The sequence below is a fragment of the Colobus angolensis genome, unplaced genomic scaffold (assembly GCF_000951035.1).
Source record: "Colobus angolensis palliatus isolate OR3802 unplaced genomic scaffold, Cang.pa_1.0 Scaffold517, whole genome shotgun sequence".
Lineage (NCBI taxonomy): Eukaryota > Metazoa > Chordata > Mammalia > Primates > Cercopithecidae > Colobus > Colobus angolensis.
Genome location: NW_012118677.1, coordinates 1,101,840 through 1,120,942, shown reverse-complemented (window position 1 = coordinate 1,120,942; position 19,103 = coordinate 1,101,840). Strand labels below are relative to the sequence as shown.

At 37.1% G+C, this 19,103-nt stretch overlaps 1 protein-coding gene across 1 annotated transcript in view; it reads left to right on the top strand.

Moving 5' to 3' along the window:
* ABCB11 (ATP-binding cassette, sub-family B (MDR/TAP), member 11) overlaps window positions 1–19,103 on the top strand; it is a 110,037-nt gene that overhangs the window by 52,682 nt on the left and 38,252 nt on the right. The window contains exons 11-18 of the mRNA XM_011960599.1: window positions 1,361–1,474; window positions 4,483–4,593; window positions 6,729–6,854; window positions 8,526–8,729; window positions 10,362–10,532; window positions 11,026–11,227; window positions 12,085–12,148; window positions 16,255–16,357. Of these exons, the coding sequence (XP_011815989.1) occupies window positions 1,361–1,474; window positions 4,483–4,593; window positions 6,729–6,854; window positions 8,526–8,729; window positions 10,362–10,532; window positions 11,026–11,227; window positions 12,085–12,148; window positions 16,255–16,357 (1,095 nt within the window). The remainder of the gene's footprint in view (window positions 1–1,360; window positions 1,475–4,482; window positions 4,594–6,728; window positions 6,855–8,525; window positions 8,730–10,361; window positions 10,533–11,025; window positions 11,228–12,084; window positions 12,149–16,254; window positions 16,358–19,103) is intronic.

Genomic DNA, 19,103 nt, shown 5'->3' with positions numbered 1-19,103 from the left:
TCCCTATGCATAGGCTAGGACTCTAGGGAGAAAGCGTGAGTGGGCTAACCCACCACCCATGTAGGGCAGCCCTGGCCCTGTTAATCATCCTAATGTGTGGAATGAAGAGGTTACTGAAGAGGGAGAGACATGGCTGAGAGGCTCTGAGACTTTCCATGGTTCAGCCACTGCAGTCACAAGGAAGAAAGAGAAGCAGGAGAGACTCGGGCAATTTGCCCCAGTGTGATAGAACAAATGGGAAGGGTCTGACCTATGGAAACCATCACAGACCAGGATCATTTGATTACCTGAAAAAGACTACATTCATGCAGGGCCACTCTTTGGCTTGGCAGTAGACTGTAGCCAATGAAACATCCTCTATGCGAGTCACAAGAGTAGGACCATTCTTTGGTTGACAGGGTAGAGAGGAGACTGGTATTCCTTCTGGAGGCCAACTTGAGGATTTGCCTTATTGCCTCTTCCTCACCTTTATAAACAGTGCTGATATAAATAAAACAGAGTGCTATTTGGTAGGAACATCTGGGTATGATCAGGTAGCCTTCCCCTAAGGTAATGAGATTACTGCATTGGTGAGTCAAAGAACAGCTGCCCCAAGTCTGCACAGGAACCTGATCACTCCTCCTGCATGCAGCCAGCAACAGGTGAGTCTGGGAGCTAGGTAGAATGGCAGTCAAAAGCCTGGATTCAAATTCTGCTCTACTACTTATGACATGTTGTAACCTAATGCAAATTAGGAGCCTCCATACCTGTCTGTTCACTCTTCTGTTGTAAGGATAAAATGAAATAATACAGCTAGAACACTTAGAAACATACCCATTATTATTGTTATTATTACTGTTATTCATAGTAGTTGCAGTAGTTATCCCAGTGACTACTATAATAGCAGCATTAGTATAGCGGTAACAGCAGTAGCAGGTTGGTTTTGCATGTACCAGCCTCTAGAATAGTCAGGCTGATCTTAGTGTCTGTGTTGTTTTAGGCAACCCTTAAACCAGAAAATCACTATAAGGTTGATTATATAATGAATTCAATGATCAAATCACTATTCAAGTCCACTTTGGGTCTACATACTACCTTGCTTAGACTTCTTACTCATTTCAAAACAGTTCTACTTGGTAGAAGAGTAATATTCAGTAAAAAATAAAGTGATCTTCTGAATCATAACAGTGGAAAAATTGGAGATGCTTTACAGAACAAAAACTATTTTGGGTATTTCCAAACAGCCAAAGAGCTAGCTTTCGAACCCACAGAAGAAATTTCTGATAACTCTCTGAGTTAACATGGATGACCCAAATGATAGTAATTACTATTTATACATTAACAAAAACACATGAAAAATCTCTCTCTCTTTTCATTTCAGATTTTCCTCAGTGTCATAGTAGGAGCTTTAAATCTTGGCAATGCCTCTCCTTGTTTGGAAGCCTTTGCAACTGGACGTGCAGCAGCCACCAGCATTTTTGAGACAATAGACAGGGTATGTAAAAGCCAAAAGTAAAGTCCATTAACGGGTGGGGGCTGGGGGCAGAACACCCATTAAGAATTTACCTTAATGTTAAAAATAGAAGCTATCACAAGGCCCTTAATTCAGCAACACTTATTATATTAAATGCTATCATGTGCTGGTGCCAATTCTTTTTTTTTTTTTTGAGATGGAGTTTCGCTCTTGTTGCCCAGGCTGGAGTACAGTGGCACAATCTTAGCTCACTGCAACCTCCACCTCCTGGGTTCAAGCAATTCTCCTGCCTCAAGGGAGTGAATGCAAAAGAAAACAAGTAAGAACCCTGTTCTTTACTCATGCTGGGAGAGGACAGGCAGTAAAGAAGTATGTACATTCAAAGATAAGACAATAACAGAGTGGTAAGTAAATAAAGGAAATGAAATAGGGCAATGTGACAGCGACTGGGGCAGGAGAAAGAGTCTTTAAATTGCTTGGTGGTGACAGCCAGTGCTATCTCTGAGGAGGCAGCATTTGAGCAGAGAACTGAAGAAGAGTCAGCCATGCATAGGAGGATTGGAGGGGGTGGGGTATGGGAAGTAAGAGCAGGGAGGGCATTCATGGAAGAGAGGCCCCCAGGCTGGGAAAGGTTGCTGATTTAAAGAAGCTGAAACAAGCCCAGTGCAACTGAATAGAGTGAACAAGGGGCAGAGGCTGGAGGCATGGGAAGGGCCATACCATGCAGGACTTCAAGGCCATGTCCATAAAATTCGCTTATCTTCTAAATATGGCAAAAAGGGATTTTATTGATTAGTCTATGGAAGCACACTGGAGGCCAAGCTAGGGAGTCAAAATCCAAGAACACTCCAGGCATGGTGGCTCTTGCCTGTAATCCCAATACTTTGGGAGGCCAAGGTTTGCGGGTCGCCTGAGCCCAGGAGTTCAAGACCAGCCTGGGAAACATGGTGAAGACCTGTCTCTACTAAGAACACAAAAATTAGCCAGCCACAGTGGCATGTGCCTGTAGTCCCAGCTATTTAAGAGGTTGAGGTGGGAGGATCACCTGAGCCCAGGGTGGCCGAGGCTACAGTGAGCCATGATTGCACCACTGCACTCCAGCCTGGGCAACAGAGTGAGAACCTGTCTCAAAAAACAAATAAACAGAAGGGGAAGTTGGCAATCTGTTGCTCTTTCTCTCTTAAAAAAAAAAAAAAAAAAAAAATGCCCTGAGCTGAGTCCAAAGCAAGCCCTGGAAATCCACAGGTGATTTGTGGGTTCCCTGAACCTGTTTGGTTCCCTGTCCCCTGTTTGATACTTTTTTGCCAAACAGTGAAGTTGTAACCTACTAAGGAACTGACTCGTTGCTTTATCTGTTTTATAATTTGGGGTTTCATATACAAAGAGATTGTTGAAAACCACATAAAAATGTTCATCGATGGCCAGGCATGGTGGCTCACACCTGTAATCCCAGCACTTTACATGCCTATAGTCCCAACTAGTCAGGAGGTTGACATGCGAGGATGGCCTAAGCCCAGGAGTTTGAAGATGCAGTGAGCTATGATCACACCACTGCACTCTGGCCTGGGTGACAGAATGAAACCCTGCCTCTGAAAAAGAAAAAAAGTTGATGTCGATTTATTCAAATTCTACCTCTTTCTTAAGGTTGTTATATGCTCAAATAAGATGATGACTAAAAGTGCCCTGAAACTAAAAAATTAAGGCATTTAAAAATTATTATCTTTATTAGCAACCCAATAAGGAGGCAGATTACATTATACTCTTAAATAGAGCTAAAGTGATTGATATGGTTTGGCTTTATGTCCCCACCCAAATCTTCTCTGGAACTGTAATCCCCATGCGTCGAGGGACGGACCTGGTGGGAAGTCATTGGATCATAGGAGCATTTTCCCCCACGCTGTTCTTGTGATAGTGAGGGAGTTCTCATGAGATCTGACCATTTAAAAGTGGCAGTTTCCCCTACGCGTTTTGTCTCCTGCCACCATGTAAGACGTGCTTTGCTTCTCCTTTGCCTTCAACCATGGTTGTAAGTTTCCTCAGGCCTCCCCAGCCATCTGGAACTGTGAATCAGTTAAAACTCTTTTCTTTCTAAATTACCCAGTCTCAGGTATTCTTTCAGCGGTGTGAAAATGGACTAATATAGTGATGAATTTCCATCACCAGTTATGGACAAGGGAAGAAGATGATGCTGGAGTGTTCTGGTAGCAGGAGGATGCCCTCACTTTGCTCTGATTAACCAGAGTGGTTAATCTCTAGATTGGGCTTCTTGCTTAGCAAAAGAGGTGAAATTCAGGACAAGAATTGAAAGTTGGTAGCACTTGAAGACATCATTTAGGAACACTCAGTTTTAATCATCATCTACCATGGACACTCAAAAGAATACCCTCGGACCCCAGATTGGTTGATTAGTTGCATGGTCCTAGAAACTTAATCTCTCTGCAATTTCTCCACTTCTTCAACTGAAAAATGGGCATATCACCTGTCTAGTTTGGTCATGGTGACAATTATGTAAATAAAAGTATGAAAACACCTTGTACATTGTCTCCTGTATTATCTTAGTAATATAGTAATATAAAATATATTATAATATTGTTAACATATATTATACATTTATAATATTAATACAACATATGTATTATATAATAGTACACATATAATATCTCTGTAATAAGTCAATAATAGCAATTAAATTAATTAAATATGTATTATGTTAATATATAATATCTCAATAAGTTGTGATTATTCTCACTATTATTAATAAATGTTTAATGTGTAAATATCTTCGGCACATCTCTGCAATGTTTTATCTGGTTGTTGCTCAAAGTAAATTCAAATTAAGATACATGCAAACTAAGAGGCACAATAAATATATACATCTTCATTTGAATTTACTCATAAAGCAGAGCAACAACCAGATAAAACACTGCAGAGATATGCCCAAGATGTTTCTTAGTTTGAATTTACAATTTGAATTGAGTTGTGCATCTTAGTTTGAATTTACACTGTGTTCCTTTTGTATTTCACTCCAGAAACCCATCATTGACTGCATGTCAGAAGATGGTTGCAAGTTGGATCGAGTCAAGGGTGAAATTGAATTCCATAATGTGACCTTCCACTATCCTTCCAGACCAGAGGTGAAGGTGAGTGCTGGTCTTTTCCCCAGAACAATAGATGTTTTATTCTTTGATGATTTATTTGCATAACCACAAATTGCTCATTTTCTGAAGCCTGACTCAGTTCCCAGGAATAGGGAATAGAGGTGTATTTCTCTGGAAGTATCCTCCGGTGTTGGCTCATCTCAGGCAACACACCACATTCCTTTGTGATAACCATAATGTGCAAATCCCCTGGTTGGGACACAGTCTAGCAGCACATTCAGGCTAAAAGAACCATAGGACGCTCTGCTGAAATGAGTGGCAGGTCCTGTCTTTCTATGCACGTGCTAGATAAATGACAAGGCATTTAGAACAATCAAGAAGCACAGGTTCCTCCCAACCTTCGTAGAGACTGCAGAAAGTGGAGGACACTGAGTGTACAGTATGAAGTGGCAAAGGAAAGCTGCCATTATGTAGGTTTTTACTTCCCATCTGTAAATTCACTAGGGCCACTGCATCAGCCCTTATAGAAAGGTATCCTTGTGATACTATGCTCTCGTGTCTTGTTCAGGGCACATGGTGAAAAACAATTAATTTCTTACCTTTAAATTATCTTTAAAGGCAATTTACTCTACAGGAAAATTAGGATCTACTACCCCTGAATAAATTGGCTTTGAAATTACACTTATTCCTTATTTTCAACAGAGTATCTCTAGCTACTCTCTCTTAATAATATTTCTGTTATCTGCACAGAACTAAATTCCATTTTGTTAGCATAACTTAACTCTGACACTACATACCTCTCATATATATATATCATTCTCTCTTTTAATATATGAATATATACAGAAAGAAGGTAAACATATACATAAAACGCAGGTAAATATTTATATAATATTTATAGTATATAATACATAAATATATGATATGTAAATATATATTTACCTATATTTTATATCTATATATACATACCTACATTATCGGTATGTAGGTAAATATAAATATATCTATAAATATATATGGCAAATGTACAAATATAAGTGTATATCTCTATTTACCTACATTATATACATAAATATATAAAACATAAGTAAATATATATTCTGATTCCATGCTTAAAGTACATTTTTATTATCTATTACATATCTACCTAAACATCAAATGTTGTAACGTATGTAAAGGTGCTTTATAAGCTATAAATTACAAAGTAGTACACACTCAGTAAATATTTTTGAATGGATAGCTAAAGCTTATATTAAGTTGGTGGAAAGCAAGTATGGTTTTGGCCATTACTTTTAATAGCAAAATAAAATCTCCTTGCTTAAACCTATATGTATTTATTCATAGTACAAGTATGTTTTTAACCCTCTGTGTGCCAGATTGTACCGGCCTGTAATGATAAACAAGCTCATTTGATGCCTGCTTGCCCTGGGAGCTTACAGTCCAATACAGACCAATAAGTGAAAATGTATTTGCAAGTTTAACTCATAGTGTGAAATGAAAAGTGTGAGATTTTGTGACACAGAGGACCCCAAACCACATTTTCCATAATCAGTACAAAAATCACCTCTTAATTGGTGAAAATATTTGACAGATAGTTATGAATTAGCTTCTCATTCTTTCCTCGCAAGACCTACTAGCCAGCATTCGGTCTTTACCTAGCAAACACACCATGAATATTTATTAAGTAAGTTTATTCAAATGGTATGTTCATACACCATACACAAGAAGGACGGCTTAAAATCTGCAAATTACCTTACTGTTAATCCATGATCAGTAAATTAGTACTATATTTCTAACTTAATGGATTTTTTTCTTTAACTAATTGGCATAGTCTCCTTATCCTAATATGTCAGGAATATTTTAAATTAGATTTTGGAACATAATTTCAAAAGTTAACATGTCTTATTTACTTCACCTGTGTTAATGTACATCATTTCATTTCTTGGTCATGGCTCTCAGTTAAATAATTAAGTAATGTGCTAAATGCCAAAACCTCATCCTTGCCAATGTCTTCTTTTGCTGGTTATAGATGGATATCAGTGGACATTGCTTTGGTGGCATACGTAAACATACACACGGACACCGAGTACCCACAAAAAGCATCTGCACTTGTAGCCCAGTTGTTTGATTTGGTAAACAGTGACAATCTGAACTTTGCTGTTTTCTTTCTTCTCCAGATTCTAAATAACCTCAACATGGTCATTAAACCAGGGGAAATGACAGCTCTGGTAGGACCCAGTGGAGCTGGAAAAAGTACAGCACTGCAGCTCATTCAGCGATTCTATGATCCCTGTGAAGGAATGGTGAGTGTCTTCCAGAAACTCCTCAATACATGGGACAGTAAAGGGCAAATGGCAGCATATTGATCAAACAGAAAGGCGTGGCATACATTGAGACTGTCCTGGCATGCATAGTTAACTTAATGATTTGTTACTGAATTGATGAGATACACTCCCTACATGGTAACAGTGTTCAATGAATAACCAGTCAATTCCATTCACTGTGTAATGTAACTGAATGTACAGATACAGTCAGGTGTGGCATAACAACATTTCAGTCAGTGATGGATTTCATATATGATGGTGGTTCTGTGAGATTATGATGGACCATATATAGAAATCTGACATATGTCACTTCATGTTGGCATTGCAGATTAAGTTAAGAGAAATGATTGATTTTAGTAATGGTGCTAAGACATTTGGAAATATATATATATATACACCATCTAAATTTGTGTAACTATACTGTGATGTTCGCCAATGATGAAACCGCCTGAGGACTCATTTCTCAGAATGTATCCCCATCGCTTGACTATAAATAACTGTACATTTAAAATGCTATTGATGCCTCTTCAGTGAACTATCTATTCCACTTTTTTCTTTGTATTATAACAAAAATGTTATTGTGTCCTTAAGTTCTCCAAACACTAAATATAGGAATAATAACAGGACTTGAAATTAAGAGATAGCAGTCCTAAGAAACTAAGAAAAATGAGTATTAGTAATTGCCATTTATTTATCACATATTATGTGTCAGATACTTTATTGAAATAATCGCTTATTGTCACAATGACCCCCAAAGGTACATAGGCCCATTTGACAAACAAGGAAGCAGAGAGTCAGAGAGATGGAGACTTGTCTAGGGTCATTCAGCAGGTAAATGACCAAGTCAGGATTGAATCCAGATGTGTTTGGTTCCAAAGCCCATGCTCTTTTCACTCTGTCTCAAAATAATTCTTGTCAGCATCTCCTTGATGCCTTGAGACGGAATCGTTTAACTGTGTATTTAATGGCTTCAACAAAATGAGTTCTCTATCATGCATATAATATTACACAGGCATGGCAAATATAACAGAGTTTTCCTTTTTCACAGACATATCATCTCTGATTGGGTATTCTTCACTACATACTACCATAACTGCACTCTGGATATATAGAAATCATAGTTTCTTGATATAAGATTTTTACATTTTTACTAATAGTGATTTTTATTTGCTCCCACTGATAGTTTCACTTGGTTTTTAACAGCAAAGTGTTATTTGATGAATCTGGCCAGAAATAAGACTTACTATAAACCATATATACAAGATAGGGATCATTGTTTATTTTTACTGTATCTTTTGAGTCCATTTTCATCAAAACTCAAAAGATATAAAAATATTTAAAATATAGTGAATAACTGACTCTACTCTTTACTGGAATCAAAAATTGGTCCATTCCTGGGCCAGTGGTGTTAAATTAAGTGACCTTTATTTACATCATTTATGTTTCTACAATGAATTGTTCTGCAGCTGTACTTGATTTCAATTACATATTATCATCCTTACATAAAGAACCACATTTCAAGAGGAATTGTTTCCATTAGAATCTTATTGGCCTCTATTTTTTCTGCCCATTGGTCAAGTATGACATAATATTATGATTCAGAACCCTGAAAGGTTCCAAAAGTTGTGATGTTGTGCCCATGCTCTCTAGGTGACCGTGGATGGCCATGACATTCGCTCTCTTAACATTCAGTGGCTTAGAGATCAGATTGGGATCGTGGAGCAAGAGCCAGTTCTGTTTTCTACCACCATTGCAGAAAATATTCGCTACGGCAGAGAAGATGCAACAATGGAAGACATAGTCCAAGCTGCCAAGGAGGCCAATGCGTACAACTTCATCATGGACCTGCCACAGGTACCCTAGCTGTACATTCCTGGGAGAAACCAAGATGTCATAGAAGGGAAAAAAGTGGCACAATTATACACATTTCTTTTCATATGATTCCCAAGTAATTAAATTCTTAAGCCATGTTTTAGTTTCATGTCTGAAAAAGTACCATGAGTTTTTCCTTTCATCTGAAAATGCACTGTTTATATGTTCAAATCTATCAAAAAAGGAAGTTTTCTTTTGAAATCTCCCTTTGTTGGTAATATATTAAACATCTACCAAAATGGGGAACTATCTTTTTTAAAACTCCTTTGACATAGATACAGTGTCCTTATTCCTTTTTTTAAGCATTTGTCTAAGCAGATGCTAAACGTCATGTTGCAGTAACTTGCACAATAATCTAATGACATCTACTCTTATAATTGTCTTGTGCTTAGGCAGCTAATATTGTGTCAAAAACAATTCTTTGTATATCTCCATTCCAAGCAACAACAACTGCAAAAGCCAGCTCCTCAGCATTATACTTAAATGGATTTTGCCACCGATGGTCTGCTAAGTCAAAGAATAAATTGTAAAGAGGTAACATGTGTACGGTTCTTACTACATACCAGGCACTGTTCTAAGCACTTCACATCTATTAACTCATTAAATCCTCACAACAGCCCTCTTAAGCAGCTAATATTATTATCTCCATCTACAGATGGAAAACTGAGGTTCTAAGAGGTCAAAGAGCTTGCTCAAGATTATACAGCATGTAAGTGGAAAGACAAGGTTCATACTGAGGTGGTCTGCCTTCAGAGTCAGTGATCTTGAACACTTCCCTTTCAGCCTTCTAAATTCTCTTTATGAATAGGATTGCAGCTGTGGCTATGATATAGCCTAGTAGTTGAAGAGTATAAAACTTTAGAATCAGACTGCCTTGATACAAATCCCAGCTTCTCTATTTATAGGCTTTATGAACTTTCTCAAGTTACTTTAATTCTTTGGGCCCAGTGTTTCCTTATTCATCAGTTGCAAATAGCAGCACCTGCCTCATAAGGTATCTATGAAAACTAAAAGAGATGTTATGCGTAAAAAGCTCAGCACCATGCTTTATTCACGGTAGGGGCTCAATTCATGTTGGTTAGTAATAAGTAAGATAAGTGTCTGACCGTTAATACTTAATTATTAGATTCCAATGTTGTGCTAGACCTGTGAGATAATCAGTAACCATCTTCTGTCAATGATAATCCTTATAAAGCTAGTTTGGCCTTTTATTCATAATATAAAAACAGCCTTTGCATTATGTTTTGCTGTGTTGTCTAACAAGAGAAAAGAGACAAGGATTTGCTCTGTGCTTTAATCCTCTAAGATAGATATTTAAGACCATGATCAATTTTTATTTGGTTGAAAAATCTTATTTGAAGTTGAGCTAAAGAGGAACATTTACATAGCCCAGTAAACCCTGGAATAAAAGCATAAATCAATTTTTTTATTTCACACATAAATATTGATTAGACAATAACCTGTCTGGGGAAGGGAAATTTCTTTCAGTGGAAGTCGCAGCAGTGAAAATTCGTGCTTGAGAAGAAAGCTGTGATAGAAAGGACATTGTAGTGGATCACTGTCAGAAGCCATCAAATTCTTTTCCCTTCATGACTGGTGTCACCTTCCACCTAGCAATTTGACACGCTTGTTGGAGAAGGAGGAGGCCAGATGAGTGGCGGCCAGAAACAAAGGGTAGCCATCGCCAGAGCCCTCATCCGAAATCCCAAGATTCTGCTATTGGACATGGCCACCTCAGCTCTGGACAATGAGAGTGAGGCCATGGTGCAAGAAGCGCTGAGTAAGGTTTGTGGAAGTCTCAGTCCATTTGACAGGTCCATGTGGAAATGCTTGTGCTGCTGCAGGAAAGGTAGCTCCTTGTGGGGTGGGAGGGATGGGAGTAGTTGATACTACATGGGTTCATGCATCTAGTCTGATTGTTTAGAAAATATTAGCTGACTACAGTCTTCCTCACAGTTGAACAGAAGAAAGTTATCATTTGTTTCCAAAAGCTACACATGTAAAAGTTTAAATCGTGTGAAGATTAGCTGATGATATTTTTTAAATTACCTAAAAAAAAATTTTTAGTTATTGATTAATGGCAGCAACAGGGCCAGTGTGTGTTGGGGTTTATGGCTGCAAGAAAATGTGCTGGCCTTTTCTAATGTCTGCACAGCCTGTTTAAGAATATTTCCAGGAACCAAGGATGTAACTTTCCTATGGATTCTGAAATGATCCGAAGGTCAGTGTCAGCTCTGTCTCACAGTTTTGTTTAATGGTGCACTGCACATTCTTACAGATTCAGCATGGGCACACAATTATTTCAGTTGCTCATCGCTTGTCTACGGTCAAAGCTGCAGATACTATCATTGGTTTTGAACATGGCGCTGCAGTGGAAAGAGGCACCCATGAAGAATTATTGGAAAGGAAAGGTGTTTACTTCACTCTAGTGACTTTGCAAAGTCAGGGAAATCAAGCTCTTAATGAAGAGGACATAAAGGGCAAGTGCTTTTTCCCTATACTTATATGTTATATTAAATAGTTAATGTCTATAGTGCTTTATGGTTTTCTATGTATTTCAATACACACTGTTCTCCCAACAACCCTGGCAGGCATTATATAGATGGTAAAGGAAACAACTGAAGCTCAGGAACCTAAGCTATCTAATCAAGTTATAGCACTAAAATCAAGGTCTTCTAACTTTCCATTTTATCCCCTCTTTTTTTGTTATTTAGCCTGTGCAAATGGAAGAGGCTTCCTAGAGTGTGTTCCGCACACAGTAGAAGCTTCATGCTTATTGGCTGAGTGAATTAATCAATGACAAGAAAGTGTAATACTTATTTTCAAATGTAGATAGATACTTCAGGTTCTAGTGCATGTTCTTTTTTATCAGTCTGAATTTTCAGACTTGGTGGTTATCACAGTCTAAATTAACCAACCACTCTAAACTTTCTCCACCATTTCACTCCATTAGGTGTAACTACTATATACATTTAACATATGAGGATTATTCTGAACAGACTTTTGAAAAGTTCAGTGTTTCTATCATTTTTTTTTCTGCTTCTGATGAACTTCTCTTAAACTTTTTATGATTTATGCTAAAAAGTACCTGTTTCTGTAGAGGTAACAAGCTATTGTATGGTTTAAATGACTCAGTCTTGCTGAGTATTTTGAAATTTTATGTTAGAATCTGCAGGACAAGTCCCGAGTTTTATTTATTGCAAAAAAGTTAACAGAATGTTTTGGCATTAGACATAGTAATTACATTCTAAGCAAGCATAGTAAAGAATTCTACTTAGATATGGTTCTGTTCATTATATGTACTAAGAATTGCTCATGCTGTGTTGAGTAGGAAAAGATGCAACTGAAGATGACATGCTTGTGAGGACCTTTAGCAGAGGGAGCTACCAGAATAGTTTAAGGTAAGTTCAAGTCATGGGGCAGATTTCAAGGTTTCCAAATATTCTTAGGAGTCCTCTGTAGTCATAATCCTCAGAGAATTTGCAGGTACAACAAGGAAACTCTGAGTAGACTGCCAGGTCTTGTCAAATATAAACATGCAAATGATCCTTGGTTGCTCTGTTGACATTTCTCTCACTAATTCATGTTTTTTTTTGTTTAACTTCTCATCTTATTGAGGATAAGGGTTACAATGGAGATGCTGTATGGTTAAAATGTTGTGTATTGAGCTTAGAAAGGGGACTTCTTTTTTAAAAAAAAAATCTGTGTTTAGTGTTTCTCTGCTCCAAGCTAACTGTGGTAAGAAACACTGTCTTATATGAAGGTCAAATTCATACCTTTAGCTCCATTCTTTAATCTACTGAGGGACAATGGAATTACGAACACTTCTGCTCCCAGAGTAACCCATCTGAAGTCAAATCATTCCTTAACAAGATGAAATAAGAAATGTAATTTTTTAGCATTTAAAAAGAATTTTCCTGAATAAGAGCTATTTATTTTTCTCTGGATCAATATAAAGCTGTTTACTTTCAAAATATATTTTTGGAGTATGCTATTAGTGAGGCTATACACTTTAGTCTTTCATCCTGGTTTAAGAGTTTCAGTAAAACTGTTCCTCTAATGTTAAAAGTCTGTATTAAGAAGAATTCTGCCCAGGAGTGTTTGTCTATATTTATAACCATTACTCAAAGTTTTTTTTTTTTTTTTTCTTAAGTCAGGAGATTTTTAATAGGCAATGAGATGGCAGCAATCTCTCTACAATTGCCCTTTCCATTTCTAGGACATTTAATGCAAGGCTGTGCAAAGTCTCAGAGATAGGACTTGCTCATTCAAGATGGATAATTATTTATTGAAGTCATTAAAAAGCCTTAAAATAAAACATTCAGCTAACAATTCCAAGTAGTTCAAACACAGATTTATTCATTTAAATATTCAAAGAATAGCTCACAAAAAGTAGTGTATTTATTTTCAGATTTAGATAAATACTTCAGGCCCTAGTATATCTTTTCCTTATCAATTTGAATTTTCAGACTTGGGTTTTCCTTTCTTCTTGAGAACAAGTTTATTCAAACAAATTTTAAGAAATGTTAGTTTGATTGAATTTATTGAATTTGGTAAACAACAAAGCAATAGCTTCACATTACTCTGTCATGTAAAAGGTATAAAACAATGTTATAGGCACTTGATAGTAAGTTTAGTCATGCTTTTCTGATTGGAATACTAAATTTAAATCGTTGAAGTCATTATAATCACAACCTGAAAATATCAACTAACTTCTTAAACACAGAGAATGACTAGGCATCTCTTTCAGTCGGTAGGTTAAAGGTTGCAAAGTGGAGATGTTTCTTATGATCAGGCCAACAAGAAAATAAATATTTTCTTAACTCTTCAGATGAACAAAATTCTACCCATGCTAAGTAGTTTATTTGCAGTTTATTATTAGGACTAGAAAACCATTTAAATATGAACATTAATTTGACTGTAATTTCTCACAAATGCTACATTGTGGTGATTAGGATGAGAAATCCAGAAATACAATGTATACACAGAAAGTAGCTATTAACCTTCTGCAGAGAAAGATTTGTATATTTGAGTATGAAAGTCTGTTAAAATATCTCATTGTATATGCTGACAGATTTTTTTTGTCGTCGTTAAAAGATGACTAAATGAAGTGCTAATATGTATCTTGTTTCTTTGTTTCCAGTTTTATCTGATGGCTAAGTTCATTTTCAGCAATATATTCTAGATTCAAGAACAATTTAATAGAAAACAGCCACAAATTTCCTAAATAATAATGTTGAGAAAGAGTATCCCCCCAAGTTAGTTGTTTTTATTTGCAGTGAGAAGTGGTACACAGCTTCAGAGAAGGGGAGGGACAGATGTTGTCAGTTTCTCAAAAGGGATGGTGTTTCTGGTAGATGCGAGAGGTAAACCTGCCTAGCACATGCACTGCCCATGGCCTCATGACGGCCTAGGCTAGACAGCACGAATGATCTCGAGAATGGTGAAAGAGAGAGACTTAAAAAACATAAACTAGATATCCAAGGGGCCAAGGATATAGGTCTTCCCATACTCAGAACTGGAAGGTAGTCAATCATATGTTGATGGCCTCTCCTCCTCCACAAACTCCTACCTTGGAGTCCATTGCTGTGCATTTGCTTTTTAGGTCCTTGAACTTAAGTCTCCTCCTATCATGCACCTTGTTCTCACCTGCTGACGTAAGCCTATTCTGCATACCTTCTGAGGAAGACCTCCTGACCTCTGTTACCTAACTGGGAGAAATAACTTCATTGCTGTGGAGTTTCAGGCTAGGTGGGAGGGAGTCTCTGGAGGTGTACCAGAAGCTAGTTTGGCGGCAGGAAGTAGCGCTGAGGAGTGTTTAATGCCTGGTCATAATGAGACTTGGCAAGAGTCTGAATGTGCAAGAGCAAGGAAGAGGGAGGGCTTGAGGTAATTGCATGGTGTTGAACCTGGGTGACTAAGAGGATGGCAGTGCTGTTAACATAAAATGGGAACAAATTGGAGTAACTCAGTTGATGTATTACTGCCTTCTCTAGAAGGTTGGGTGAGCATATAGTAGGTAGGCACCACCTTGGTATTTGTTTTGGTCTAATATCACTTGGATACAAAATGATAGAGGAAGATATGTGAATGGATTCATCTACATGGCACTAAAACAGTTGATGCAGGTCTCCTCATCACTCACATCTCTCTTTACACCATTTACTTCAGGTGATTCTTTCTAAAACACAGTCTTCACCATTGCCTCTTAACCATTAAGACTGTTTACAAATGACTGAAAACCTAACCCAACCTGGCTTTACCTTTAGAGAGAAAGAATCAGCTCACATAACTAAATATTCCAAAGATGCTTTGACTTCAGGCAAGGCTAGAGCTTCAGTGATACATCCAAGATAGATACCAGTTTCTCTCTTTTCCTTTCTCAGCTCTACTATTTCACCATTGGCTTCATTTTTCAGGAAACTTTTTTTTTTTGAAGGTCTCAACATAATTGTCAACAACTCCCAGCATTAAATACTTTAAGGTTAACCTAGAGGAGAATGGGGGCCTCCTTCCCAGGAGACTGGGGGAGGGAAGATAAGGGTGGAGACTGAACCAATCATTTCCCATGCTTATCATGTACTCAGTATATTCAGCAAGCAAGCCTGTCCTCCCCTGTCTCCATGATTCTGTTTATACTGTTCTCTCAATCAGAAATGCTCTTTTCTATAGTCTACAAATCACCAAATCCTACCTTAACCATCTCATCCATGAATCTTGCCTTGGTAACACCTGCCATACATTTCTTTTTCATTTGACTTTCCATACTCTTTATTCAAACCTGCCTAATAACACTTACTACATTCTTCTTTACATCAGGGTGTGGTACAGGCCTCTTCTATAAGATTTAAACTTGAGAAATCTGTCATTGGCTAGTCTTTGTGTCCCCGACATCACCTGGCCTTGGTTTGTGTGTTGTAGATGCCCAATAAGCTTCTGCTGAATTAATGAATATATGAATGAACACATTGAGCTAAATTATATTTCAACAACATGCATCTCTAGGGGTAGTACATAGCCTGGAGAAAATCTCTTCAGAGGCCCTATTTCCTCATATCATTTGTAACCATGCTAAAGTGAACACATCAGGTATGAGAGAGAGAGATCAAGACCACAATCTAAGCCAGAAGGAAGGTAAAGGAAATGGACTGTTGCAAAGGCAGCAATTAGCAGAACCATGTGGGTTTAGAAAGTATTTGAGCCTTAGGTGGTTTTTTGATGAACTGGTAGGACAACTTTGCTGCCTTTCTCTTTCTCCCTCCCTGACTGCACTCTGAATCTGGGTCCAATGCTTGCAAGATACTAGGGCCCAGAGCAATCAACCTGATTAGCTCTATCATAAGAATAGCTCTGTCAAACCTAACCTGCAAGCTCCCTTTCCTGGTTACCATGTGACCTACCAAACATTTCTATTATTTGACATATGAGATGTCAAACTTGGACATCAGTTGATCCTGCTCCAATCTGGCCACAGTCTACACTGTTTCATCTTTCTGTTTGTTTACAGAGCTTCCATCCGACAACGCTCCAAGTCTCAGCTTTCTTACCTGGTGCACGAACCTCCATTAGCTGTTGTAGATCAGAAGTCTACTTATGAAGAAGACAGAAAGGTCAGGAACCAACTGCTCATGGTGGGGAATGGAAGAAGTCTCTCCTGGGGACTGTTGGGTGCCCTTTAAGCCTGAGAATATGAGTTTTCTAGGTATATACCTAGCAGTGTTTCAAGTCTGACTAAAAGATGGAACATTAAGACCTAATGAAAACTCTACATTTTAGACAATATTTTTAGTGCAGATTAGTTAATTGATTACTTTTAAGAATACAAGGTAATGAAAACTGGACTTCTAAGGGTTAATTAAGAGTCTTAGACAAACTATTCTAACAAACACAGAATGTGTGGATTATAGGTACTTAGCAGATTATTTGCTCATATGTAGAAATCCTTTTATAAAAGTTAAGAATAACTGAAAACTTTTTTTCTCAAATTTTAAAATTTCTTCCTTAAATTACAATAATTTTGGCAAAAATACCTTGATCAACAAAGGTATTTGAATAGGCTAGCCCTTATTACAAGTTATCAGAATATTTGAATTAATGGAGGCCAATTAGGTTTCACAGACATTTGTTGATTTCATACAATTTTATAATGGTTTTCAGATACATTTAAAATAATGCTATCAATTTTAACATAATTCAAAGTAGCATAAAATTAAAGATCTAGGAGGGGAAACGACATGTATAGCAATATACAATTTCTTCCTAAGGATGTAAATGTCCTGCTCTTGTAAACATTGTCTAATTTTCACATAAAGAGCCCACCTATTCTCCTGCAAGCCTTTCTTCATTACTGCACGTTATGTTTCAGCCCTGATACTCTCACATTCATTCCCCTACCACCCTTCATTAGAAAATTTTCATGGCAATTTTCTTATTGAGCCTTAATCAAAGTCATGTTGACTTATCCCCTTTCTAAATTATAAGCCTCTTAAAGTTAGTGATACATCTTATTTGTGTTTGAATCAACTTGGTCACCTAAGCCAGTGCCTTGCACTTAGTAAGGCATCAGGAGATTTTAAAAACTAGAATGAAAAATTGTCTACAGTAAAATAAAACCCCAGCTGCAAGATTTATCAAAGCAAATAAGTCAGAGAATTTTTTAATTACAAGCACATCCATTATGCATGATGTAATTTCAAGTTGTCTTAAATAAAATTCCAACACATGAATCCACTAGTCAGTAATTACAAAAACATTGGTTCACAATGGACAAATTTGGAATAAAGTAGCTTACTCTTTATGACCTTATGAAAATGACAAGGGAGTGATTGGGTTCTCTTTTGTTTCTAATGTATTAATATTAAATAAACAGAGGTCTCAATTTCTAACAGACGCTTTAAATAAATTCCATAGAAGACTTTTTCTCAGGAGCAGCAGGATGAATCACAGTGAGAGAAAATACATTTAGCAAGCATAGTTTCTTATTGCATCCTGCCACTGAAGACTCAACTGCTCTTCTAGTTCTAGAAATAGCTATTTCATTGAGTCCTTGGTGCTGCCCCAAATAACTATAAGATGTATTATATAAGAACAGGAGTTTAATAGAGCTGCAGGAGAGAAAGAACCAAACACTACATTGACATTTCTATTGAACCACAGCAATACCAACCATATTTAATTTTTGCCTTTTAATTTTTTCTAGTTTCTGGGTAAATACTTGACGATAAAAGTAAAAGAAAGGATGGAAAGAAGGGAGGGAGGGAAGGAAAATCTGACTTTTTCATTGTTGTTTTTCAAGCTGGTAGAGGACCTAGCATAGGTGTAGGGGACCATCAGATTCCCTGGACATCTGGAGATCAGATTCCCATAGAGTTCTCTTGATGCAGGAACAATTCAGGAGGGAACTATTTAACTAAAAGGAAATCTAAATCAAATATATGGGCTAGTTTTACAGTGATTAAAATGTTTCATATTATGTTCTACTAGTCAGCATTGTATATTTAGAATAGAACAATTAAACTCAATTATATGTAGACCAGCATACGTTTTAAAAGATGTGACTTTATTTTCTCTCTAGTTAAGGGAGATAGAAAGGAAGAAGAGAGAGAAAAATGATAGGGGAGCCAATGTGATTATACTAAAGCTCCAAGGGGAAAAGGTCTCATATTAATACCACTGGCTTGTACAATAATTTTATTAGTACTTCAGGTTTAAAAAATTAATGATTTTTGAAAAGAAAATAATGGAAAGGGGTTAATAAAATGTGACTTATGAAATTTCTAATCTCAAGTAACATTATATGGTAAAATGTTGCTCCGTTTTGGTATTTTTAAAGTATTTTAATACTTAACTAAATTCCACAAGCACAAGCATTGGTGAAATCCTTTCTGTTTCTCATGTTGATGGAAAAGACCTAACCCTACCTTCTGTAGACTGGAAAATACTCTCTCACAGAGTTAAAGGTCGATTCACACAAAGGAGTTATCTCCACCTTGTGGTTTTGTGGAGTATTGACTCTAAAACTTAGAACGGTTTCCTGAGAAGTCTGTGCTTTCATCCGAAGTCTCATGGTTAGTTGGTGACAGAGATGAGACTATACCCATTTATCCTTGCTCTCCAAGCAGTACTCTTAGCTGTAAATGGGGTCAGATGTTAGTTACAATGTTGACAACATTAAGTTTAGGATTAGGGAAACCCACAGGCTAAAGGTTTTAGTCTCTAATATTTAGGCATCTCTTTCGGTGAAACTAAAACACAACGCAGAACATGTATGAGATCAAGTCAGGATCAAATATTAGACACCCATAACTGCATCACAGATAACTTATAAGATAGGATTTAGGAATTAGTTAAGATAAG